The following is a 27,574-nucleotide window of genomic DNA, read 5'->3' on the forward strand; positions in this document are numbered from 1 at the left end:
GGTTAGAAAATCTCCAAATTAGAGGCTAAATAACTTGGTACACATGTCTTAAAGGTGACAGGAAAAGGGACTGTTGAAATGACTTCCAAGAGCCCTAATCCTGAATTTGTATTAGTGTACACAGAGGGGGAAAAAAACCTAACCAGCTAATCTGTACTCCATAATTTTCTACTATGTGTTCAGCATTGTGTTGGCAAAGAGGCCAACGTGCTCTCTACCAAGACTGGGGAGACAACACTAGCACGCATCACACATAACCAGGTATAATCATGACAGTATAAAATTCCACGCTGTGCATTAGGGTCAGAGAGAATGAGCACAGAAGTGCAGAAAAGAGTCATCTTTAGAAGCGGAATAACCAAAGGCCCCATGGAGGTAGCCTGATTTGCTATAAGCACTGAACAGTGGAAGATGTAGCCAAAGGAAGAAAAAAGAGGTCCTGAAACCCAGGGGAAGAGCATAAACAGGTGTAAGCACAGCCAGTTCATAGCCACAGTGCTCTGTCAGGCCTGACAATGGCAGAAGAGATAAGCTGCAAAGCAGTGGTGGAAAAGATCAGATGGTGCCCTTGAAAACCAAATCGAGGAGTTTAGACAAAGAAGGAAACAGATCTACTCAAGGTTTTCAATCATTCAAGCAGTAGAATCAAAATTGTGCTTAAGGACGATGAGTTTTGCAATAGAATAAAAGATGAACAAGAAGGGCTAAGAGATCAAAAATAGGGCAACTGGGCAAGAAGTGAGGAGGGCCTGGACTAGGATGCTATCCAGGTTGGAGAGAATGGAGGAAATACTTTACAAAAATAAAACCTGTTTAACTCAGTCACTGGCTTTACATGGGGAATGACAGAAAGACAAATCAGACAAACAGCCAAAGTTCTGTGTTTGCATAACTGGCAAACAGCAATGATACCAACACAAAGCAATTGTGAGAGAACACAGAAATCTGGTTAGGGACACGTTTCATGATGACAGTTAAGACTGAAAACTGGAGATACCATTTGTCGAGTTGCTAGCAGAGACAAGACAGCTGAAGAGAAACAGATAAGCCATCTAGCTTACTGGTGAGGTTGAGAAGAAGCATCCCAAGACTCTACTCACCCTGAGCACATATGCAATCCTCACTGCCAGTCATGCACTCATAGAACACCCCGTCCAGGCTAGGATGGAGCAAGCTTATTTTTGCATAATGAGAAATGTCCCCTCCTTTCTCTCCATATCCTTCTTACTCTTCAAGACATACATCAAGTTTTAGTTCCATGACACCTTTTTTTTTTTTTTTTTTTTTTTCTGAGATGGAAGCTCACTCTGTCATCAGGATGAAGTACAGCGGTGTGATCTTGGCTCACTGCAACCTCCGTGTCCTGGGTTCAAGCGATTCTCTTGCCTCAGCCTCCTGAATAGCTGGGACTACTACCACGCCCAGCTAATTTTTGTATTTTTAGTAGAGGCGGGGTTTCACCATGTTGGCCAGGATGGTCTCAATCTCTTGACCTTGTGATCCGCCCTCCTCGGCCTCCCGAAGTGCAGGGATTACAGGCATGAGCCACTGTGCCCGGGCCTATGGCACTTTTAAGGCTCCCCTGGCCCACATAAGGTCTTCTTTCTGAACTTGTATTACTTCTAGTATTCATCATCAGCATAAGCGCATGTTTCAGTAGCTGTACTCACATTTTTTTAAATATTATTTTCTAGCTATTTGCCAAACCTCCATAAAGTCACCGAAAGTCCAGTATTTGCATAGTGAGCAGGACTAAATGACAGGAAGCACTCTTCTAAAACTTCACTGAATGACTTAAGCCCACAGGAACAGAAACAAATCCAACTTCATTGTGCATGTCCCAAGTAAGCAACAGGCCACTAAACTCGTAGAAGATGCTGGGATCTTGGTAAGGGCTGACTTACACACACATTTTCAAGCGGTTTTGCCTGCTTTACTAAGACCAAGATGCCCCAGCCCAGACTGACTTGCCACTCCTCCTTTCTGCTTTTACATTTTCTGAGCCTTCATCTGCACATGTCCTTTCATTAGCCTCATCTTTCCATGTGTACTATGGTTCCACCTAATCTTCACTAACTGTTTCATTCAGTCCACAAATGTGGCTAAGCTGCCTTCCTTCCCTCTTTCCACTATGCTCACTTACAAGCCAAACATAAACTCTCTCAACCTTCTCCGCTACTCTTTTTCAAGATACCAAACTCCCTGTTTTTACTCCTTTACTACACCAAAATGCTCAAAACAGCAGTCTTGGTGCCTTCTTACCCACCCTGTACTCTGGCTTGTGGCTCAAACTTGACCCATCCTCTCAGAGTCAGGTCCAATGTCATTTTCCCTAAGAATGTTACTCTGACTTCCCCTTATCTGGAAGTATTCATTTCTTCCTTCCAACTCCCTAGCATTTTATTTATACCTCTTCTCTTGGAGCACTTATTTTCCACCTAATATTATAGCTATTTGTGTTCCTATTTTATCTTCCCTACCAGACAAGATGGTAGACATAATGGTGACTAAATCAGATTTATCTTTATGATCCTATTCTCAGTTCTTAGGAGAGTTCATAAATCTTGGTTGAATGAACCTATACTATATAATATAAATGGTATAGCAGAGAATACAGACCACTGAGCTGTAAAGCAGATCTAATAGTGTAACCACAGAGAGACAGACATCATCTCTGGACTTAGCATCAAAGTGAGGGGGTACAGTAAGTCTAGCTCTAACACGGTATGACTTGAATTAACATCAAATGGTATAGAAAAAGAAGAACTCAAACTCTCAATCCCAAGTTCCTAGTTTCTTTTGGTCTAAAAAACAGGTAAAAAAATATATACAGATTTTCTTTCCATTTTGTTTCTGGAGAAAAAGTATCCTAAAGGGGCTGCATAACGCAATGCTGAACAATCGGGAAGGAAAGGAAACAACATGGATCACGGCTAACCCCATCTAGTTCCTAGGCACAATCCCTGTGCGGTCACTTCCATACCATGTCAGGGTGGCTTCAGCAGCATCCTTTACCCTCATAGATGCAGGGTTTGGCTCCTTATCTCCTTTGTACTTGACCTCTTGCTCGCTGTTCCTGGACTTACTTCCTGAGATACCCAGTTCCACAATCTCCAGTACTTCCTTAAGGCAGTCCTAAAAGCAGGAAAGGCAGATCAATTTTTGTAACACATCTTTCTCATGAGAAGACAAGGAAATCCATCCACATGCTAGCAGTGGTTGTGTTTTGGTGGAAGGGCTCCAGATTCTTGCTAATTTCTTTAATGAGTATATATTAACTTCATAGTAATACAATAAACTTTACACCCCCACCCCCCAATTTCTCTTTAAAGAACTAAATTTTGGTGTTTAGAGTGTTAGATAAATAAATTCAATTCAACTTTCTTGTTAAATTACCAAAGACTGTAAATCACAAAAGCACAAACCAAAGAGATTAAATAATAATTCAGTTAAGCCTGGGATAGTGTAACCACAGAGAGACAGACAGCATCTCTGGACTTAGCTATCAAAGTGAGGGAGATGGTTTAAGACATATTATTAATATCCAAAGGAAATCTTGTCATTGACATTTTTAGGTAATTTCTGGTATTATAACTTCAGAAGCCATAATGAAAATGACTAAGATTTAATCAACAATATTATTCCTTAAACTACATAAAGGTCTCCATAAATATCGAATGATCTCTCCTTTTATTTGCACTGTAAATTCCTTATAACACCTGCTTCCCTATAAGGAAGACATTACGTGGAACAATGGTAGGGAACGTGGACTAGTTATCTGCGTCCACTTGAGAGTGAAGAAATGAGTATGGAGTAACATATTTCCATAGAAGCAACCTTTAGGACAAGCTGTGCTCTAGGTTTGCAGCCTGGCAATCATCTGCCCTTCTTTGTTTGGTGAAGGGTGACCGAAGTGCCTACTAGCTATCTCCAGGCTACCATCCTTTCAAGAAACAACAGTCTTGATAGTTCAGATAAATTAGTCAAGGTCCCATCTTTCTAAAGAATTTCTCTATGACTTAATTTGCAACCAAATGTAAGCAAAATGAACAGTTTTCAAGTTGTACCCAAAAGGACAAGTGTTTCACTGTAATCTAACAAGTATTTTCAGTTTATAAAGTGTACAATACTGTATTTAAATTTAGATATTCTCTTTCAAAAGGCATTTTGCTAGCACACATTTTTGTTTTTACTTAATGGTTTAAAATAAAATAAACTCACCTTTTCATCAAGCATATCAGGGTGCTCTGTCAGCCAGACACAGAGACACTGAAAAGCTGCCACTATCATGGAGTGCAGATCCCTAGAGTGAAAAGGAGCTGGCCGACTACACTGATACACAATGTAGCTGCACACAGAACTGATGGCTCGCTTCCGGTCTCCTGAGTCAACCATCACCTTTACCTAAGCATATTCATTTGGAGAACAAAAACAATCAGCCAGGAATTACTGTACCAATTTCAAAGCATTTGCACTGAAGTTTGACCTATTTGACAATGTGATACACTACAGGAAGCCTTGCTTTTTTATATTATGTATATATAGGAACAGATTATTTCAGATGTATTGTAATACTCCCCCCAAAATAGTGGCATTTTTCAAGTGCTGAAACAGTATTTCATTTTAGCATAGTTTTTCATGCCCTAAAACCCAAACCCATTGGGTACACCTGTCCATCATCGCCAGAGACTGAAAGAACATGGGCACATTTTTAAACCCCTAACCCAACCTCACAGTGATGCTCTAGGTTCTGCAGAAAGTTCTGTGCAGCTGCTCAGAGGCATAACTGTCATACAGTAAATTGCCCAATATTTCAAGTATACAACTGGTCAATTCTGACATAAGTATGCACCTGTGAACTATCACCACAATCGACAGTGGACATATCTATCACCTCCAAATCTCTTCATGCACCTTTGTAATCCTTCCTCCTACTCCTCTTTGCCCCTCTCCCTAAGCAACTGCTGATCTGCTGTCACTATAGATTAGCTTGCATTTTCTAGAGTTTAAAGAAATAAAATCATTTAAAAGTCATACAATATGTACCTTTTTTTGGTCTGGTTTCTTTCACTCAGCATAATTATTTTCAGATTTAGCTACACTTTTGGGTGTATCAATTGTTCATTCATTTATATTGCTGAATAGTAGTCCATTACATGGATATACCACAATTTATCTAGTTACCTATGAACGGACATTGGGTTATTTCCAGCTTCTGGATATTATAATTACAGCTGCTATAAACATTCATGTACAAGGTATTTGTATCGATATATGTTCTCTTATCTCCTAGGAGTGGAATTATTGGGTCATATGTAGGTGTATGCTTACCTTTTTAAGGAACAGCCAAGCTGTTTTCCAAAATGGTGGTTCCATTTAACATTCCCATCAACAGTTCCTCCACATCCTCACCAACATTTGGTATGGCCAGTCTTTTATACTTCAGCCATTCTAAGAGATTTGCAGTGGTATCTCATCATGGTTTTAACTGCATTTCCCTAATAATTAATGATATTGAGTATTTTTTCATATGCTTATTTGTCATCTGTGTATCGTCTCTGATAAAACATCTATTCAAACCTTTTGCCCAATTTTTAATTGGGTTGTTTGTTGTATTATTAAGGGCTTTTGTTGTTGTGTTTTGTCTTCTTAAAAGATTTTATTAAAAGTCTTTACAAGGCAACATCCAGACTCCAGATCCAGCTGCCAAGGAGACCCTATTACGCAGCTGGGGCTGGGTAGAGCATGGCTTCCTAATCTGTCCTGAGATGGGCATGGCGAATAGTATCTCATTTTTAGGGTCCACAGTGCTCACGTGGTCAGGCAGGGATTCTTAAGGCCAATCTTACCACTTGGGCATAGAACGTATGAGCTTCACTCTGACGTGCAGCAAACCCTGTCTTATCAGCACATGGTAGATGGTGGTATCAATGTAGCAGTTAACAGGGTCCCTGCTATGGATCATCAGATGACACACAAAGTTCATGGATTCAGTTCTCTGTCCTTAGAGTTTCCCTGACACCATGAACTCGCAGCCCTTGCCCCACTCTCCATAATGAACCATAGCACACTACAGAAGGCTCTCCTCACAGCAAACCCTAATAGTGGTTTACAGTACAGACTCTGTCTGGGCAATGGCATAGAGAATTCTTTTAGGCCACCTTTTCAGCATAAAGCTTTACCTGCCCTCAAGGAAGCCAAACCTCTTCTGAACTACCTCGGCCAATTCACAGATCCGGTGGTTCTTTTCACGAAGAACATTCTGCATCCTGGAGGCTAAGGTAGTGATTTCTATCCTGGTTGTTACAACTTGGACCTTAACCCCAGAGTAGTCACCTTCTGCAAGCTTCTGAGTGAAGAACTCGCTCAGTTTACTTCTTAAGATGCTATCAAACTTCCTCTTCTTAGAAATTTTCACTGCCATATTGCTGCTGTGCACCACCAAAAGGAAAGGCTATTATTGAGTTCTGAGAGTTCTTTATGTAATCTGAATACAAATCTTTCATCAAATATATGCTTTGTAAACATTTCCTCCCAGCCTGTGATTTGTCATCTCATTCTTTTAACAGTGTTTACTAAAGAACAGCAGTTTTAAATTTTGAAGTCCAACATACCAGTTTGTTCTTCTACAGCGTAACATCTAAGAAATCTATCCCAAGGTCACAAAGATTTTCTCCTGTTTTCTTCTGGAAGTTTTATAGTTTAGTTTATACATATATATTTATGTAACAGAGACAAAGTCTCACTATGTTGCCCAGACTGATCTCATCTTGCCTCAGCCTCCCAAAGTGCTGGGATTATAGGCATGAACCACCGTGCCCAGCCAGTCTGAGTTAATTTTTGTTCACAGTGCAAGGTATGAATCAAAATTTTTTGTTTTTTGTATATGAATATCCAATTGTTTTATAGTACCTCTGGTTGAAAAGACTATCCTTTCTCCTTTGAATTACCTTTGCACCAAAAATCAGATGACCACTTATGTATGGATATACTATTTTCTTCCACCAATCCATTTGTCCACCCCTATGCCAATACCAGGCTGTTTTGATTTACTGTAGCCTTACAGTAAATCATGAAATCAGGAAGTGTTAGCCCTTTATGAATTGTTAGGCAGGTCCAGAGCAGTGCTCCATCTAGGACTAATTATTCCTTACTACTGAGTGTCCTAAAGGTCACAGGAAACAGTACCTTGCTCTCAAAGACAGCAGTGCGGTCCTGTGTGTCTCACAAATGGCTGTTTTTTTATTTTCTGTACCAGTAAGTGCTTCTCGCAAAATTACAATGTCCATTCTGGAGGATCTTTGAGGTAAACTCTAAGTGGTGGTAAGAACACCTTAGGTTTTATCGCTTATTTTGTTTCTTATGGCTTAGGTAAGTCACAGCCTCTGACACCTATTCCCACAACTAAAAAACGAGGATTTGAACCGTATCATCCCAGACAGTAGCACCTGTTCATCAACTTTTTGTTCACAAAATATTTTCTATATTTCCTCAATTATATATTATATGTAAGATAATCCTGCTCATCTTACTGATAAGAAAACACTTAGACGTTAGAGAAAATGCAAAGAAAGTGAAACTCTCATACATTGGGAATGTAAAATGATTCAGTCACTATGAAAAACAGTTTGGCAGTTCCTCAAAAAGTTAAACATAGGGTTATTGTATGACCCAGTAATTCTGCTCCTAGGTGTACATTCAAAAGAATTGAAAACTGGTATTCAAACAAATACATGTACATACATGTTCACAGCAGCACTACCTGACAACAGCCTAAAGATTAAAACAACCCAAATGTCCATCAACTGATAAACGGATAAACTGGGGTATATACACACAATGAAATATTATCCAATCATAAAAGGGAATACAGTTGTGACACATTCTACAACATAAATGAAACTTGAAAACATTACGCTTAGTGAAAGAAACCAGACACAAAAGGTCACACATTGTATGATTCCATTTATATGAAATGTCCAGAATAGGTGGATCCATTGAGACGAAATGCAGACTGGTGGTTGTCAGAGGAGTGGGGTGGGTAGACTGAAGCAAAACTGCTTCATGGGTATGGGGCTTCCTTTAGGGATGATAAAAACATTTTAGACCTATAAGTAGAAGTTGCTCAACACTGTGAATGTGTCAAGTCACTGAATTGTTTTTAAATGGCTAATTTTATATTATACAAATTTCATCTCAAAAGAAAGAATACACTTAGAAAAGCACAAATGACCACCAAGTTCTAAGTTTCCACAAAACTGAAATAATGGCTGTGAAAGAAATCTGAAAAGTGTAGCTAAGGCTGGGTGCAGTGGCTCACACCTGTAATCCTATTACTTTGGGAGGCTAAGGCGGGTGGATCACTTGAGGTCAGAAGTTCGAGATCAGTCTGACCAACATGGTGAAACTCCATCTCTACTAAAAGTACAAAAATTAGCTAGCTGTGATGGCGTATGCCTGTAATCCCAGCTAGTCAGGAGGCTGAGGCAGGGGAATTGCTTGGAAGCAGAGGCTGCAGTGAGCTGAGTTTGCACCATTGCACTACAGCCTGGGCGACAGAGTAAGACTCTGTCTCAAAAAAAAAAAAAAAAAAAAGTGTAGCCAATTTTCACTTATCTCTGATAATGGAGGATGGCAGAGCCACAGGTAATCCCAAATGGTATACATTAGGATAACCATTTTTTACAAAATCAATATGTATTTTATTATCATATGCAAATAAATAAATGACAAGTATTGAAATGTTTCCTATAATTTAACAGTAAAAATCTCATTCATACTTTTTGAATCTATTTTAAAAAGTAAAGTTCATTTCATAGAATATCACTTGGAGGCTTAACTTTGCACACTTTGGATATAAACTATGTTTGAGTATGAGCAACACTAAAATACCCACACAAGGGGTCAAGAGATACAGAAAAAAGAACCACGGCCCAAGGCTGTTGGGTTAAAATAAAAGGACTGTCTTCCTCACCTTTGCAAGGCCAGAGAGGAGCTCTAAAGCTGCCAGTGATATGCTCATGTCTTGGCGCCACTGGGAGTTGAGTCTTTGGGTGACGAGATGAATGCTGCGAATCAGGAGCCCAGCAGCTGAATCTGTATTAAGAGCTAGGATATAACCCCAATGCCACATCCCACAGGGAGGGAAAACAACTAAGCATTAGTAACGAGAAGCACAGCATCCACTAGGCACAGACCACAGCAGCCACAGTGAGAACGACGGGCACCCACACAGTGCTATGTTCCCCACCCCACTGGATTGAGTGCCAAGCCCAACTACACAGTGCACAGGCATATGTGCTAGACCAGAGCAGCTTCTAGCTCCTGGTTCATGCACTTTCACACAACTGTGGGATTTGGCAGTTTCAGTGTCATTTTTATAACAACGTAAATCTTAAAGTTTCTAAATTATCAACTCATAGAGAGGTACATTTTCAAAAAGAGTGATGAAAAGGCTATCAATCATTTCCTTCAAACTTTATAGAGGAAAGAATTCTAATTTTACAGCCTCCTCAGACGCTGGGAAGTACTCTAAAGCAAGCATCTGTTGAAATTACTTACAGGGTTTAAGCCATCAAAACTCACATGCAATGCCTTTTCAAACACACTTTAACATTTAATTCTCCAGGATTACTTTAATACTTCTAAAAAAATTAAATAACCAAGCCACACGTATTTTTATTTGGGCTCCAATCTATATTTAAAAGCAATCACTAGTTAGCTAGTAGGAAATTAGGAAAAATTAAATAAGGACAAATTAAACTGAATTTATAAAGGAAGCTTTAGGGACATTATACCTGTCGATCCTATCAGAAAGAGGGCAGTGACAACAGAAAAAGGAATGATCATTAAAGAGAGACACTCATGCGACACTAACACAAATCAGGATTTCTTAGTAAAAAATAGTTTACGACATTACAAGCAGAGCTCACTAACACCAGTTCAAAATGCTAAAACAAACAATAATCACTTAAAACATTTATATTAGAACACATGCAGTAATGAAAAATTTCTTTTTTTCTTTGTTTTTGTTTTGTTTTGTTTTGAGATGGAGTCTTGCTCTGTTGCCCAGGCTGGAATACAGTGGCGCAATCTCGGCTCACGGCAACCTCTGCCTCCCGGGTTCAAGCGAGCCTCCTGCCCTGACCTCCCGAGTAACTGGGATTACAGTTGCCTGCCACCATCCCCAGCTAATTTTTGTATTTTTAGTAGAGATAGGGTTTCACAGGCTGGTCTCGAATCCCTGACCTCAGGTGATCCGCCCACCTTGGCCTCCCAAAGTGCTGGGATCACAGGCGTGAGCCACTGCCCCCAGCTAGTATTGAAAAATTTATTTAGCTTAAAGATGTTTTAGAAAGCATGAAAAATAATTTTCAACCTATAGAATGCCTAAATCTACATACACAGTGAATAATTTAAATAACTTCTTCACAAATATAATATTTAAATGTGTCAAATATCCACATAATGGCTTTATATATCTGACATGTTCAAGGATACTTGTTGCAAACTTAAACCATAGAAACATGCCTCATGAATTCATCAACTCACGAACATGGCTCATGACATGCCTCATGAACCTCATGAACATGGCTCATGAACTCTCCAGATGATTAAAAAATTAAACTCACATCTAAGAATCTAGATATCACTCCAATCTAGTTGGATAAGTGCTCATAGATTCAATACACCGTTAGTACTTGTGCAGAAAAACATAAAGGTACCCACAAACTCACAGAACCCATAAAACAACTGCCCAAGGTAGGGGACAACCTTGTATAGGATGCTTGGCTGGCAAATGTTTTAGTTGGCAGGACAAAAAAAAAAAATGTTTCAGGGCTAATGAATCTAGTGAGCTATAGTAGGGGGTACACAGGTTTTAACATGAAGACACGCTTTCCTCTGGGCTGCTATCTAATACATCCCCCATCACCCTCCTTGCCACACTGCAATAACTGCCTTATTGGACATCTCTGCCACTACACTGTGAGCTCTGAGGCAGAGCCCACATCTTACTTGGTTCTCTACCACCACACATAGTAGAGAATTCAGAAATGTTTCCTGATCACCCATTACCATCAATTATAAAATCTAATATACTACCCCAAATCTAATATACTACCCAAAAGCTATACAGCTAAATTAAAAAGATTTGTTTTCTTTTTCTTAGCTTAAGACTGACATCCTCTCTACTACACTAAGGTACATAAAAAACATGAACATTAAAATTTTTAATGTTTTTGTTTTATAAATGTAAGCATTAAAGTCATTCTATTAAACTTTGAATTTCAAAAGAAACACGACTAACCATAATCTCTTAAGAGAGCTTGAGCAGGTCTCTCACTATCGGGAGTCGTGGGCTCCGTGCTTCCACCACTTGTTGAACTAATACCACTATTGGTGCGACTATGACTCTTCAGGTTATTTTCTCCACCACCCTAGTCAAATGAAAATGAATCAAGTGTTTGAGGGTTACATCACAGTTTATGAGTATAAAGAAAGGTCAATCATTAAAAACCATGTTGATAAAGCAGAATGTGCCAACTGAATAGTACAAACTGATAGTAATAGATAGAAATTGACAAGGGATTAAAACCACTGTGGTATTTTTTTACATAGATACATCTACTGGAGGGTATGAAGGGTTTGACTACTACAGGTGCCCATACTGGGGTCTTCTTTGCCACTATTTACAAAGGGCTGGCCCAGCTTTTTCATCTTTACTAGACTTCACTAGATTCCAGGTCCTTAAAAAAAATACCCTAGTGCCTCCCAAGCAAAACTTCAGAACAGAAATATAAGCTTAAAAAGCATGAATAAACAAACAGCAACTTTCAAATATAGTTATATCAGAAAACACAAACAATAAAATACCAGGGTTAGTATTAAGTCCCATATGTATAGGGGCTAATAAACCTATCTGTTAGACTTCCCTCGTTTTTCCCCCATATGAACACAGTTCATTATACTCAGATCAGTAAATTATTATTAACCATCTACTGAGACACGAATGTAATTTCCTCAATAATAATTTGATCACCCATCCTACATCTACTCAACTTACTACATATACCCAACTTACCCCAGTATACCCTATTAACCCCCCCATTCTCTTGCCTCTACTCCAAGTATAGGGATGATATATCTTGAAGACAAAGCAGAGAGCACTGGAAGTCTCTGAGAAGCATTTTTGATTTAGAAGCATTGGTGCTTTGAGGGACCTGTAAACTTAGGTCTAGAGGGGTTACAAAGAATTGATGGGAAAGAAAAAGTTAAAGTAGTTGCCTGCTGGCTAGGACTTTTCCTAGGTTATTCCACCAAGTTTGCCACCACAGCAAAACAAGTAAGAGTTTAAGTAGATACTGTTCAGAAATAAAGACTGGATTTAGCTGTAGTTTCTCTCATACAGAATCTCTTGGGAACCTGATGTACAGCTGATGAGGCACTGAAAAGTAAACCTCAAAATATATGTTATTTTTAAAAAGAATCCTTCTGAGCCAATGAGCAGGATTTACAAACTAAAGGCCTTTAAAATTCACAAAGATGGACATTTTGGAATATAATTTACATAAAATCCAAAAGTGATATTCTCTGACAGATTACATGTATGCTTCTTACCATCTCCATCTGGCAACCAATGGCTTCCAAAAGTGCTGAATCTTGAACAATATTTAACATTGCCCCTGCAACAACAACAAAACAGTATTTTATATAAAATACACAAGAACACTAAAATGGCTAAAACATTTTAAATGATTAATAGTAGAGATAAGAATATAATTTTGGTTGAGCATTCCTGAAATACCCATGAAAGTACAGCTGGCTCTTAAACAACATGAGCTTGAACTGTACATATGCAGGTGGTTTGTTTTTGTTTTTGTTTTTTTTTTAATAGAGACATGGTTTCACTGTGTTAGCCAGGATGGTCTTGATCTCCTGACCTCGTGATTCGCCCACCTTGGCCTCCCAAAGTGCTGGGATTACAGGCGTGAGTCACTGTGCCTGGCCCATATGCAGATTTCTTCAATAAACATGTTAGAAAGCTTTCTGGAGATCTGTGACAATTTGAAAAAACTCCCAAACTGCATAGCCTAGAAATATTTAAACAAAACAAAACAAAAAAAAAAAATGGCCAGGCACAGTGGCTTATGCCTATAATCCCAGCACTTTGGGAGGCCAAGGTGGGGCGGGAGGTCAAGAGTTGGAGACTAGCCTGGTCAACATGGTGGAACCCCATCTCTACTAAAAATTACAAAAATTAGCCAGGCGTGGTGGTGTGCACCTGTACTCTCAGCTACACAGGAGGCTGAGGCAGAAGAATTGCTTGAACCTGGGAGGCGGAGGCTGCAGTGAGCCGAGACTGCACCACTGCACTCCAGCTTGGACAACAGAGTCAGACTTCATCCCAAAAAGAAAAAAAAAAAAAGAGAGAGAAAGAAAAGAAATATTTTAAAAATTAGAAAAAGTTAAAACTGGCTGGACATACTAGCTCACGCCTGTAATCCTAGCACTTTGGGAGGCCGAGTCAGGAGGATCGCCTGAAGTCCTAGGAGTTTGAAACCAGAGTGGGCAACAAAGCAAGACCCTGTCTCTAAAAATAAATAAAAAATAAAAAGCTAAAATTTATCAAAAAACTTACGTACACAAACACTTACAGACCATACATGATGCCATTTGCAGTCCAGAGAAATGTAAACTAAGTTGCAGTATTAAATAACTGCATAAAATTAACTGTAGTACATACTGTACTACTGCAATCATTTTGTAGCCTCCTCCTGTTGTTACTGGGGTGAGCTCAAGTGTTAATGAGTATCCTGCTTAAAATACAATGTGATGTTAACCATCTCCATGTGAGTAGTTCATCTCTCTCATAGACTGAATACTGCAATATCCATGGTTCTCACATATTTTCATCATGTTTACTGCAACACCATGAACCTTGACTAACACCATGGGACCCATAGGAAGTGCCACTAGTGATGTTGGAAGTGCTCCCAAGAAGCAGACAAAAGTCATGACATTACAAGAAAAAGCTGAGTTGCTTGATATGTACTGTATATTGGGGTCTACAGCTGCAACTGTCCAACAGTTGAGATGATTTATCTTATAAACAATTTATGGTATCAATAAATACAGTACTAGAAATATATTTTCTCTTCCTTATGATTTTCTTTTGAGACGGAGTCTCACTCTGTCACCCAGGCTGGAGTCCAGTGGCATGATCTCAGCGTACTGCAATCTCTCCACCTTCCGGGTTCAAGCAAATCTCTGCCTCAGCCTCTGAGTAGCTGGGATTACATGCAGGCGCCTGACACCATGCCTGGCCTTTTTTTTTTTTTTTTGGTATTTTTAGTAGAGATGGGGTTTCACCATCTTAGCCAGGCTGGTCTTGAACTCCTGACCTCATGATCCACCCACCTCCCACCGGCCTCCCACAGTGCTGGGATTATAGGCATGAGCCACCACGCCCAGCCTTTTTTTTTTTTTTTGGAGACGAAGTTTTGTTCTTATTGCCCAGGCTGGAGTGCAATGGCATGATCTCAGCTCACTGTAACCTCCGCCTCCTGGGTTCAAGCATTTTCCTACCTCAGTCTCCCAAGTAGCTGAGATTACAGGCATGTGCTACCACACCCTGTTAATTTTTGTATTTTTAGTAGAGACGGGGTTTTACCATGTTGGCCAGGGCGGTCTCGTGAGCCACCCGCCTCGGCTTCCCAAAGTGCTGGGATTACACCACGTATTTCTTAATAAAATATTCTTTTCTCCAGCATACTTTATTGTAAAAATTCAGTATATATTAATAATATTCATAAAATACAAAATATATGTTAATCAACTGTTATTAGTAAGGTTTCTGGTCAATAGTAGGCTATTTTTAGGGAATCAAAAAGTTATATGTGGATCTCAACAGCTCAGGGAGTTGGCAAAAAACTCCATTTGTGAGTCTATAAAATTGTGTCCACAATTAATGGCTTTTGAGACTTATGAAACCCTAAAAAACTTTTTGCCCAGATACAGACAATTCTAGTCACCTATTAATTAGGTGTCTCTGGATAAATATGGTTCTTGGCCACTGTGACCCATCTCTTCAGGATCTCTCTCTCTCTCTGTTTTAGAGGCCTTTTAGAAACCATTTCATGGATTGTGTTCCTGTCGGAAGGACATACACCCCACCTCCTCAGGGGCATGAGGGCTTAAACAGAATGTCTGATCCCACTTTTGAACAGATAAAAATCTAAGATGCTAGGAAGAAGCCTAATTCTTGTCTTGCTAATGAAGGGAAGAAAGCAAGCCTCTAACCACTGCCAAGGTCAAAGCATTCTCAGAGATCAATTGCTCCATAAGTAGGGAGTTCTAACTGCCACCCAGGTTTGTGGGCTGGGATGGTATTTGCATTCACATGGTTCAGTGGGTACTCCTGTTATGTGGTTGAGGAAAGCCCTACTTTCCTAAGAGCTTCCACTGTCAAGGGTGGTGATCTCAATACCCAGGGTTGCACTTCAGTGGCACTGAGACACAGAAGCAACAATTGAAAACCCTTTGCTTGCAAATGTAATACATTGCTGTTTACCCAATTTGAACATCATATTAGAGGAAGAAAAGAAGAATTCCTCTGTTCATCAGAGTCTCTCTGAAGATTTTCAGGGAGATAAGACTGTCTGTCCCTTAGTGCTAACAATAGATCTGTCAATCAACAAATACCTTATGATATATTTTGAAAAACATGTAAAAAGGGGGGAGTTCAAGCATTTAAACAAACAAAATAATTTCAGGTTCTGTGCTGTGAAAAAAATTATGAAATAAGATCATCTTTAGCAAAGTCTGTTAGGGAAGCTCTCTCTAAGAAGATGATGAAGAAAAGCTAAACAAAAATCTAGGGAAAGAACATCCCAGCAGGAGGGATACAAAGTAAGGTTCTGAAGAAATCATGAGCTACTATGTTCTAGAGAAAAAGGACTAGGAGGAAAGTACAGACTGACGAGACCTGTAAGTAACGGGCAGGAGGAAGAGGAAGAGGCAGGAAGAAGAGGGGCAGGAGGAAGAGGAAGAGGCAGGAAGAAGAGGAAGAGGCAGGAGGAAGAGAAAGAGGCAGGAGAAAGGAGGGCAGGAAGAAAGGAGGAAAGAAGAGAGGGATGGGAAGGAGAGGCAAAGAGTGGAGAAAGGAGAGAAGGGAGAAGAGAAAGAAAAGCAAAAGCACAAATAAAATGGCCAACCAAGACAACTGTAACACTTCCCTCATCTCACCGCTTTAAATTTTCTTACATTAAAAAACTAACTGTGCCTCTGATTCAGATTAAGTAGAGCTACATTAGGTTTAGGCTCCGGTCACTGACTGCCGACTCATCAGGCCTGCAGTCAACAGTACTGGGTTTCACTTACAACATAATGTGTGAATACAAACCTAATATCATTTGGGTATTGTTGGGGTCCGTTTCTGTTTGCAAGGCACCTATTAATATATTCACAAGTCTCAACTTCAGGGACAGAAAAGTTATTGGTTTATCATAAGTCGAGCTGTCATCATTACTAAACTTTCCTTCCAGGACCACCTATGGAAAAAGCAAATAATATTTAACATCAGCTGTTGCAGCTCATGATGCCCATGTGGGAATAGCCAGAGTGGAGGAACAGATCAGTCTAATGAGAAAGGCTTTCAGTCTAATATTAGCCACTGTGCTAACTCTGTCACTAACACTCAATATGTTAATAGATGTCCTCAGCCTGTAACTGCTTGAAAACTGGTAGAAAAACTGACAGAGAAAAAAAAAAAAACAAATCACAAGTAAACTTTGTTAATTCACTTGAAATAACTTGAATGAAATAACTTGAGTTGAAAAATAAAACATCCCCTGTTCCATTTTTAACATTCGATTTGACTTAAATTAGTACACAAAACAGAATATAGAATATAAAAAAACTTTAACAAAACATTACCTCAGATTTGACTGTGCCAAAATGATGAGGGAGGGGCAACAAAGAAAGTAGGATATTAATGGAGGATCTTCGCAATTCTGTTGGATTTACATAGCTTTTGAATTTTGAGAGCTCTCTGCCAAAAAATAAAAAGATATTAGTATTTTTGAACTACAGTACATTAGCTACTGCCAAATACATATAATGCCAATTTTTCCAAATCCTAGCATTGTGTATATGTGTATTGTGTATTTCTAAGTTAAACTGTTACTGAATTAAACTAGAAGTTGATCGATTTCTTTATCTAAAATGTAAGGCCTACTCTACAAAGGTAAGACCTCTGTGTTGGAGTTGTTCTCACCCTTCTAGACCAGGCCAAAAACAATTCAACAAGCCCACAGACAAATCAGAACTGAAGGAGTTCAGGGATGAGGTGCGTTTGGACACACTACACTCATTAAATGTGGCCTGAGTTCTCTTGGACTATGAAGACGACTAGACAGGATACATTAGGAAACTGGGGAGGAAGCACCAACAGACCAGGCCAAATCAGACAGTTGATATAACAGCAGAGAATGATAGCTTACCTGTCAGGCAAAATGGTTTCAAGAGCTGAAATAAAGTAAGGAACCACAACATCAATCCCTTTCAAGTCACAGCAGAACAAAGGAGGAGAGTTTAGAATAACGCTGGCCAAGACAGGATGGCACACATAATCATTTATCTGCAAACCTTGAATTAAAAGCATGTAAAATCTAGGAAAGCAAGAAAAAAATTTTAAACAAACTGCTAATCAAAAGTTTTCATAATTATTATTTGCTACATAGTTATCTGAAAGTCTATTTCCACTCTTCACTATTTTTACCCTTTAAAGAAAGGGCATTATTGGAATTACTGGAATTTACTAGAATTTTACCCTTTAAAAGGTATTACTGGAATTGCTGGAATTTTACCCTTTAAAGGGTATTACTGGAATTAAAACAATTCTGAATTATATACACTAAGACCCAAATCATCTTTCTTAATGAAGAAAAAAAACCATTCATGTCTATTGCACCTTCTCAAAGTTTAAGTCTTGCAACTCAAAGTTCTAGGGGCCTGCAAATAAGGCAACCAGAACAAAACAAAACAATAGGCTGCAGTACTTTTCAATAAACTGGGGGAATTGCTGAGTTAAATTCCATAACAGAAAAATGTTGCAACATTTAGTAATTCCTAGGGAAAAAAAGTATGTTTTCATTTTTGTCCCTTCCCCATTATTTTTGGGGGGACAATGAAAGAAAGAAACCTGCATTTGATCTTCTGTATTCATCATGAAGGTCACCTGAATAAGATTCCTTTTAGGAATATGCCTGAATATACCTTAGTTTTTAACTCCACCCCCAAACTCTAATCAACTTACTAAGCATTCAATCTCCCATTACTCAAGAGCAACTACACTGTTATACTCTTCTACTGTGAGGCGAGTTTCTCTTCTCTGCAAAACTCTTCAGAAACAACTTCATCACTTACTGGTTATTGCTTAACCCATTTCAATCTCTCTCCCTAGAACTCAACTAAAACCATACTAGCAAATAACCAATGGGCTCTCGATTGCCAAATCCAAGAGACATGATTAATTCTTAACTCACTCTGCCTTTTGAAAGCATTCAACCCTTTGACTACTCCCTTGTCTCCTTGTGCTTCCCTGATTTCTATGACCATTTTCTTTCACAGGTCCTCTTACTCTACCTGCCTCTTAATGATGGTGTTCCTCAGTCTGACAACCTTAGTTCTGGAAGCTCTCTCTTTTACTAACCTGATTTTAAACACTTCTTAAGTCACTAAATATAATCAAATCATTCTAACCCACACCTCTCAACTGAACTCCAGATCTGTTAGCCAAAAGCTTACTGGGTATCTGGATGTCTACTGATTACTATGGTACTTCTGTGCACAATATCTGGCACAAAGTAGGACTTAATAAATATTTGTTGACAAATATCCCATAGGCACTTCAAATTCAATTGATTCAAAACTAAACTGATCACTTGCCCTCTCATGAATCTATTGTTTTAGTTTGTCCTACTACCACCCATTCACTCTTATGGCTCAGTCAGAAAGTTCATGGTGATAGCGTTCTCCCCTACTACTAGAGTACCATTTAGGATATCTTCCCAGCCCAGAGTTCCTGAGAAACGTGCCCCCACAACAAGGGGGTGAGCTCCAACACCCTTATGTGACCTACTTACACAACTGTAGCTGACTAGACCAGAGACAGGCAGATTAATTAGATCCTCCTTCCCAGGAGTCTATAATTAAAATTCAGAGACACTAATTGGCCCTGATGGTCACCTAGACCAAGGTCACGAAAACTGGGTACTTTTTATTTATTTATTTATTTTTGAGACAGAGTCTCACTCTGTCGCCCAGGATGGAGCGCAGTGGCACAATCTTGGCTCACTGCAACCTCTGCCTCCTGGGTTCAAGCGATTCTTCTGCCTCAGTTTCCTGAGTAGCTGGGACTACAGGGGAGTGCCACCATGCCCGGCTAATGAAAACTGGGAACTCAGTGGCACACTACAATATGAGAAAATGATCTGCAGAGATGAGAAGAATGAAGCAGTTCTGGGAGACCAGGAAGACAGAGAGAGAGGAATAAAGTTGTTTCGGTCCTTGAGTATCTGCTCTTCATGAGGTCATACTGCATTTTCTGACCTTAGAATTTAATAAATATAACTAGCTTCTCACAACTTACTCTCCTTTTACTTAAGTCAGATTGAGAAGGTTTCTGTTGCTTAAAGCCAAGTGCCTATAGTTAAGATAACCCTGCCTAGTTGCCTGTATATACCATTCTTTTTCATATTCATAAAATTCTGTACTTAGTTCCCTCTGATAGGGTCAGTTTAATTCTATCTCCTGAGAACCTAACAAGTATGCAGATATCTAAATACTCTGTTGATATTAACCTCACTTCTGCACCTGTGTGAATGATCAGTAAAGGAAGGCAAAACAGCGTCAAGATGAACGGGAGGCCATTATGAGTTAGTTTAGGAGAAAAGTGACAAAGTCTAAAGTATAATGGTGGATAGAGTGAAAAGAGCAATCAGAAAGAGGGTTAAGGAGTAGAAAGGCAGGAGTTGGCTGATCAACTAAAGATACAGAAGAGGAGGATTCTAAAATGATTCTTCGTTTCTGCCCTAAGCAACTGAATGGATGGCAGAGGCATTAACAAAGATGGCTGAAGCCACAGATTTGGAGAAGATGACCCTAACCAACTTCCTAACACAGTCTAAACACTAACCATCCTTTAAAAGTCCAGCATAATCATTCAATCCTCCATAACTCTTTCCTGAATCCCCTGGAGTAAATAAATGTGCACTGCTTCTTCCCCTGAATGCCCATACCACATTATCTGTACCTCTCCCATCAACATCCTATTCCTGTTGATCATTGTCACGTGTACACATGGCTTTGTCTGTGGCTCTGCCCAGAAAATAAGCTCCTTGGAAGCAGGATTTACAGCTGACTTATTTCTGGACTGCCTACATGTGAATACTGTGCTAAAAATTTGTTAACAAATTATGTGGTCCTTCAAAATCTCTCCATATTAAAAAGATTCAAATAAGATGACATAAATAGCACTTCTAAAACAAAAAGGGTCTTAAGGGTCTTTACCAAATCAGACGAGACAGGTAAAATGAAAGATTTCAGGCAAATGTCGATCACTTACAGACATCTGTAGGTATTTCTGACCAACATTCACTCATCGGTTCAGTCGGCCAAGCAACGCTACAATGGCTTCACTACCAAAACTATATAAATGAAAAAACAAACAAAAATTCCAAGACCTGGATAAATAAGCTGGCAGAATCTCTTCTCCAGTCTTCTTGCTACAAAAAATCCTACACAGTGTCCCACAAGCCTCAGCTCTTCCTGCTTCATAGTTATCAGGAAATTCACTTGCATCAAACATAGGATTGGAAACCATGGTGTCTGTGGACATTTGTGACCCTTTCCGTCGAAACTCCATGCTAGCTTGTGTTGTAATGGCTGGGGAGAGAAAAGGAAGGTTTTATTATATTTGCAATATGCCAAGTAGGCTCATGGGACCCTGGACACAAAGATCAAATGTTGGTGTCATTAAATAGCTACTTGAATCCAATAAGTGCTTTTGTTTAGCAACTATGTCTTAATGTTTTTAAAAAGGGCTCTCTGAAATCTTCTTTGAAAATAGGTTACAATTAATTTACAGTGGCATTGTCAGTTTAACAGATTGTACAAGAAGCATTTTTCAACTGAATTTTTGATCAGCAGAGTACATTTGTATATATCTGTATCCACATACAGATATATAATACAGAATTTGGCTTTTCTATTATTTCTTTTCTGTTTTTTCTTCCCCCTACACAATGATGCTTAAACGTTAAGAAAAATAGCTACTGCAATTTACACATTACCCTAGATGGACATCCTAATTAAATGGGCAACCCTATACCAGTCTGTATACTTTAGGGAGAGGGCAAAGTAAGGATGAGAAGTGGGCAGGGAGAAAAAGAGAGCATTCCCACAACCCACCCAACTCCAAAACACACACCAAAGAATCGCTCAACCAAGCAAAATGAGAATGAATTTTAACAACCACAGACAGCAGCTAACTTGAGGCTGATAAATCAGAAAATTGGATTGATAAAAAAGATTATCATGGTCATTCGTTATCACTGAAACAGAAGCCCTTTGAAAGTTGCTTTTATTTTTAACAAAAGATTTCACAGTGTATTGAAAATCACTCTGAAATCTTTTATTACTCTACATGAAATGCTTAAATTATTTTATAATAGATTTAATAGAATGCAGAGTCAAGCATAAATCTTTATGCAACTTCCCATGAGCCATTTTTAGTCCTGAATAAGCTATCCAGCAATAATACATTTGAAAAACACTACATGCAGAATGCATACAAATCAAACACTAAATCTGTATAAAAATAAGCTTAAAGCTTTAAAAAAAAAAAAAAAAAAAAAAGCCAAAACACAGTTAGTGCAAAGTCCTGGAATTCATGACATGACCAGACTAGTATACAGAAATAATGGGACTGATTCAGGCAGATTAATTTGCTTTTGCCAACAATCTTCCCCATTCAAAACACAGAAAAGTATTTTTCTTCCCAAGTGCAAGAACTACAAGAGACAATGACAATCAAATTTTTAATGGAATTATGAAAAAAATAAAAACATGACTGCAATTAAGGAGAAGCTTCTGGTTCCTACTTACAAGATTTATAAGAAAGAAGAATTTGGATAAAAGATGCTGCAAGATAATAGAAATAAATGGAAACAAATCAAAGGACAGTAGTAATTATAAAATACTTTAAAGATGGTGAAATTTTACAATAAATTAAGAAGCTTTTTAGCTTTTTAAAAGTTAAATTAAAAGCTTTACGATACCACAAGCTAGTTCAAAAACACAGGAAATTGTGCATTCAGGTCCAAAATTATGATTTTTGTATCATGCAAAACAATGAACGAAGAAAATTACACAACTACAAAGAATTGAGGTTTTGAAGTGCCCATAACGTGCATTAAAATTTTAGTTCATTAACCCTTCCCAGCTCAATGTTACTTTTACAAAGCACAGTGTACTGTCATGTAAATCTAAAGCTAACCAGTTCAAAGAAGCAAACACTTTAAGTTAGAGGTGAACTGCATGGCAGAATTCCTTGATGGCAGCCAGTACTTAAAAACAGTTAATATACCCAAGCCTCCCACCAGACTTGAGACCTCAAGATTGGCACCTAGCATTCTAACCCCTTTAACTATTTAGATACCTCATATCTCCTGGGTAATGTAACAGCCTTTATCATCTCTGAACACAATGAGGAGAAAAAGAGCTTCTATCCTCTCCCCAGCAAGGAAAAATTTTAAAGTAAGATGTTGTTCATATATGATTTGAAGTCTGGTTTTTATCTTCTGGTGCAAGAGGGTGAGCAAAGCTGTTACAAACTCCCTGGAGAGCAAAAAGATCTATAAGTTCCCTTTAAGCAAGCCCACCAACCAAGTAGCAGGTTGAGCCATTCTAGATTCATGGATTTCAGTGTCAACAGTTCTATACCCAAAAGTTACATTGTAAGAATTACATCTTAACAAAAATAAAAAAGAAAAACAGGACTGATTCATTCTAGAAAATGCAAATTAATAAATATAAACATGGTACAGAAAACTCAAAATATAAGGTACACGAACATAAAGACAAGCATAACCCAAAAGTCTTTTAAAAGTTTTCACTTATTGTAAGTAAGCACATTTACCTATCCCAGAAGCACTACTTTCAAACTGTGAATAAAATTATAGTATGAAAATGGCAGAATATAAAGTGTCTGAATTTGAACAAAATAAAGCAAGCAAAGATATCCCTAAACTCAAACATGGCATTCTCAAATTATATTCCTAGAAATCTTTATATTCACAATTTTTCTAAATTAAAGATTTGTAATAACATTCTAAATAATTACATGTGTATAATGTTTACAGACATAGACCCTGGTTCTGAGATGATAATAATAATAGCTAAGAATTATAATAACAGCTAAGAAACCATTTCTAAGAGAAAGCAGAGACCCTTCTGGCCATTGTATTAGTTTTATCCTTGGAATTAACAGTTTCCCTAGAGATACATCAACTAATGTAAGTAGATGTCTTTTTGTCTTATTTCCAACCCCAGCAGAAGAGTGCTTTCTTACCAAACAACCAATACACTCATTAATGCATATATCACAGTACCTTGCCCATAGTAATAGCAGCTCAATAAATGTCAGCCATTGTCATTTTTTAGCTAAGACATATTATAAATATTCAAAACACTGCACTACCCCACCCATCCATCCTGCACCCTATGCCAAATATAATGGTTAAGATGACAAAAAAAAAAAACACCAGCTCTTATTTAGACAGTTTCCTTTTTATAATAAAATCTAAATGAAGATATCAGGGTTGAGTTATTAATTCTCCACCAATCAATCTTATTAAGTTAAAGAGCAAGTAGTATTTTTGAAAGTGTGCCCTTGAAATAAAGTTCTCTAGACTACAAATCTGAGAGGTTACAGTATAGTGTGAAGCAAAAATTTTCTGATGTTTACATGTACTAATGAGTGAATGGCTGTCAAAATTGAAGAAAACACTTCCTGCAATGTAAATTTCCAGTTCAAATTTTTAATTCTTTATATAAATTGTATTATCCTGGCTGACATGAAGGGAACTTCCAGGTCACCTACTGAAAGAAATCTGATTCAACAAAATGTGGCTAACCTTAAGTATGTCTAAGAAAACCAGACAAAAGGCCAAACCTCATAGAACATACATAAAAAGAACAGGGAGGAAATCTTCTAAAGTTCTGTTACTTCAGCTGGAAGGGGTTAAGCACAAGACATCGCTTGATCAGAAACAGAGAGCTTTTTAAGATACATATTAATCTTGCAGGTAGGAAAGACTAAAAAGAAAAAGAAAAAGGAAAAGGAAAAAAGTGGTAACATATTTCTTGAGTAATATTTACCAGTCATGCTGCTGTCTCTGTTTATCCCATTATGAAGTTTACAGTGAACAAATGCTGCATCAAATAACCACGATCCAAAGAGATTCAAGATGCTGTTAACCTTTGGTCTCCGAGGGGCAGGCAGTGGCCGGGGTTCTGAACTAGTCTGATTTGGACTTGACAGAGGAGAGGTGGAAGACGTCTGGTGCTGAACTTTAGAGGCATGAGCAGTACTAACCTATTAGACGAACACAGGAACACACCCATACCAATGAAAAGTTTGAGAAAACAGTAAGACTTTATAAAAAGAATGGCAGATTAAAAAGCCAACCTTATATAGCTTAACAATGGTGATATAAACTCTTACTGTGCTTGTCTTCATGGTGGCCTTATTCACAGTAACAGCCCGGTGCCTCCGGTTATGTGGTGGGGTGGTATTGACAGCAGCACTTTGAGGCATACTTAATCTATTCACGGGTGTTGGGGGAGCACTGTCTGATCGGGGTCTAGAAATACCTTAAAAAAAAAAAGGCAAATGAAATTATTCTTCATAGGTCAAAATATGTGATCAGAAAATTTTTCCCAGCAACCTAGTGAAGGCTTGGGACACATAGACTATAGCAGAGATTGCTAGTTGCCTCTCAGTATCTATTCACTGTTTCTTCCTGAGTAACAGAACACAAACTTTAGCTGGACATGGCTACCCAGAAAAAAAATGACTCAATTTTCAAGCTCCCTTTGCACCTAGATGTGGCCATATTTTGACCATAAAGAAGTTGGTGACTGTTGGGTAGGTCTTCTAAGAGATCCTCTTAAAGGACCAATTATATGCAGACTCTCCTTCCTAATTCCTGGACAGGATGTTTGGAACTCACTCAACCATCACGGCCCATGAGGCACTGTGCAAAGAATGGAGAGGGCCTTGGATCCCTGCTGGTGATGGAACCATTATACTGGCCCTGTACAGCCTAGCCCTAGATTTAACATATGTGAAAATAAGCTATCTTGTTTGTATTAGGATTTTTGGTTGTTAAGTGGCAGCCAAACTTAATCGGAGCTAACATATTAACTGTACGTTAATAAGCACACATAAATATTTTAGAAAATGACAGATATTATAAATCACTGCCTTTCAACAGGTTAAAAATTTGACTTTTCATATATCTAAAATAAATGTGAAAAACAGCTTAAAAGAATGGCTCACTAAAGGTATAATTTTGCTTTTTAGAGATATACACGAGAATGGTCCCAAATGCATTTTCATCTGCATTTTCTTGGATAGCTAGTATGCACGAACACTCTTTTCTTTTGCAATCATTTACTCTTATCCTTTGTCCATTTATCTACTAGCCTAATTCTTGTTCTTAGCACCTTGTTTGATGTATCAGGTGGGTGCAAAAGTAATTGCAGTTTTGGCCACATTAAATGGCAAAAACTGCAATTACTTTTGCACCAACCTAAATATTTACATAACAACGATAACCCTCTGGCTATTTTATTTGTTGCAAATAATTTTTCTTCGCTTGTTATCTGTCATCAAATCTGTTCATCTTTTCCTTTGGATGTTTTCTAATAACTCCTAGGGTTAGCCTCTAGAGTTATCTAAATGAAGCTCTTCATACATCTAGCAACATACACAAAATTCACCTAAGAATGCATCCACCAGGCAGCTGATTCCACGCATGGCACGAAAAAATATTTGAGGCAGATGTTTAAGGCAGGGATACTGATTCAATTCTTGCGGCATTCCGCTCACATTCAAGAACTGTTCCTGAAATTTGGGAGTAGAGCTTATAATAGCTGGGTTACTCAAATCCACAGGATTACTATTAAAAGAGAGAAAAGAATTAATCACAAATTTAGAAATTTCTATAGCAATAAAATACATGTAATCTAATTTAAGAACAGGACTGTTTGTGCCTATTTCTTTGATTCAGAGAAGAGACTGATTTGTATTTAATGGGTTAGTGATTCAAATATCATCACTTCTTTACAGAAGATCTGCAGAGTGGTTACATGAACATTGCCTATTCAGAGCATGAGAATCAAAGTAAGACTAGAAAAAGTTTTAATTTTTTAAGAGTATACATAGACACTTTTTCTAATATGTTTAGAATTAAGCAATAGAAGATGGACATGGTGGCACGTGCCTATGGTCCCAGCTACTTGGAAGGCTGAGGCAGATCACTTGAGCCCAGGATTTCAAGGCCGAGGCTGCAGTGAGCTATGATCATGCCAATGCACTCCAGCCTGAGCAACACAGCAACACGCCATCTCAGGAAAAAAAAAAAAAAAAAAAGAAAGAAAGAAAGAAAAAAAAAATTAAGCAATGGAATGGTAAAGCTATGTCAACAAGAACTCCAAGGAGAAAATTTTACTTTAATATTAACATTTCCAATTAAAAAAAAAAACCTATATTTGAAAATCAGGATTAGTGTTATAGTTTTATGCTGTGTTCATGTGTATGTACTAAAGCCATACATTTCAAAACAATGTATTTGTGTTTAATTACATTTTATGTACAGTTTGAAATATTTCCATTAAAAACAGATTACAATTTTTCACTCAAATGGTTTGCTTAGCATTCCATTAAGAAGCCTCTCCAATTCAAAGTAATACTGATAATCTAAAGCCGGTGAACAGAATTTCCACTACCTACAAGGCAAAAGAACTAGCTGAGAAATAGGAATCAGTGATCTATACATGCTCTGCCTTTGAAAACCTCTTTTTCCACCCACCAAAAGAATTTCAACTAACTGTAATTGGGGAAAGGGGAATGTGTATGCATATAAGAAAAATGGGCTTCCAAGCATACTGTTTCCACAGAACTGTACTAGTCCATCAAGTAAGACAGAGGAGGGGAGATTCATCTCTACCAGCAGTGCCTGCTGGGGGCTGTAGTTCAACTATTCAGAAATTAGAAGAACAAGGAGTAAAGCTGAAATGGAACTACACCTAAGTCCAGCAGAGCTTGGTTAAATTCGTGTCTACGATACATCAAAAACTGGAGAGAGAAAGGTTCATACCAGTTTCTCCAAAGGTAAACCAGGAATGATTTTATTAGCACCCAAATATTTAGAGAACAGATTCAAGAAAGTAAGTAAAACTTGAAATGAGAATGGGTAACAAAGGATACGAAAAAGTAAAAGAAACT

The 27,574-nt window shown here is 38.3% G+C and overlaps 1 protein-coding gene across 8 annotated transcripts in view; it reads right to left on the reverse strand.

Moving 5' to 3' along the window:
* The window catches only part of LOC116273018 (ral GTPase-activating protein subunit beta-like), an 80,382-nt gene that overhangs the window by 34,523 nt on the left and 18,285 nt on the right, over positions 1–27,574 (reverse strand). For 3 of the 8 annotated variants that reach the window (XM_031661957.1, XM_031661956.1, XM_031661963.1), the window contains exons 4-17: positions 26,068–26,246; positions 24,788–24,936; positions 24,442–24,658; positions 22,168–22,203; positions 20,745–20,946; positions 17,502–17,669; positions 16,936–17,050; positions 16,403–16,550; positions 12,619–12,683; positions 11,309–11,438; positions 9,798–9,806; positions 8,975–9,108; positions 4,222–4,404; positions 2,984–3,135 (exon numbers count right to left, since the gene is read on the reverse strand). In XM_031661957.1, coding sequence (XP_031517817.1) covers positions 2,984–3,135; positions 4,222–4,404; positions 8,975–9,108; positions 9,798–9,806; positions 11,309–11,438; positions 12,619–12,683; positions 16,403–16,550; positions 16,936–17,050; positions 17,502–17,669; positions 20,745–20,946; positions 22,168–22,203; positions 24,442–24,658; positions 24,788–24,936; positions 26,068–26,246 — 1,887 coding nt within the window. The remainder of the gene's footprint in view (positions 1–2,983; positions 3,136–4,221; positions 4,405–8,974; positions 9,109–9,797; positions 9,807–11,308; positions 11,439–12,618; positions 12,684–16,402; positions 16,551–16,935; positions 17,051–17,501; positions 17,670–20,744; positions 20,947–22,167; positions 22,204–24,441; positions 24,659–24,787; positions 24,937–26,067; positions 26,247–27,574) is intronic. The other 5 variants (XM_031661959.1, XM_031661960.1, XM_031661958.1 and 2 more) reach the window with 5 other exon arrangements.

Source organism: Papio anubis, unplaced genomic scaffold, assembly GCF_008728515.1.
Source record: "Papio anubis isolate 15944 unplaced genomic scaffold, Panubis1.0 scaffold310, whole genome shotgun sequence".
Classification (NCBI taxonomy): Eukaryota; Metazoa; Chordata; class Mammalia; order Primates; family Cercopithecidae; genus Papio; species Papio anubis.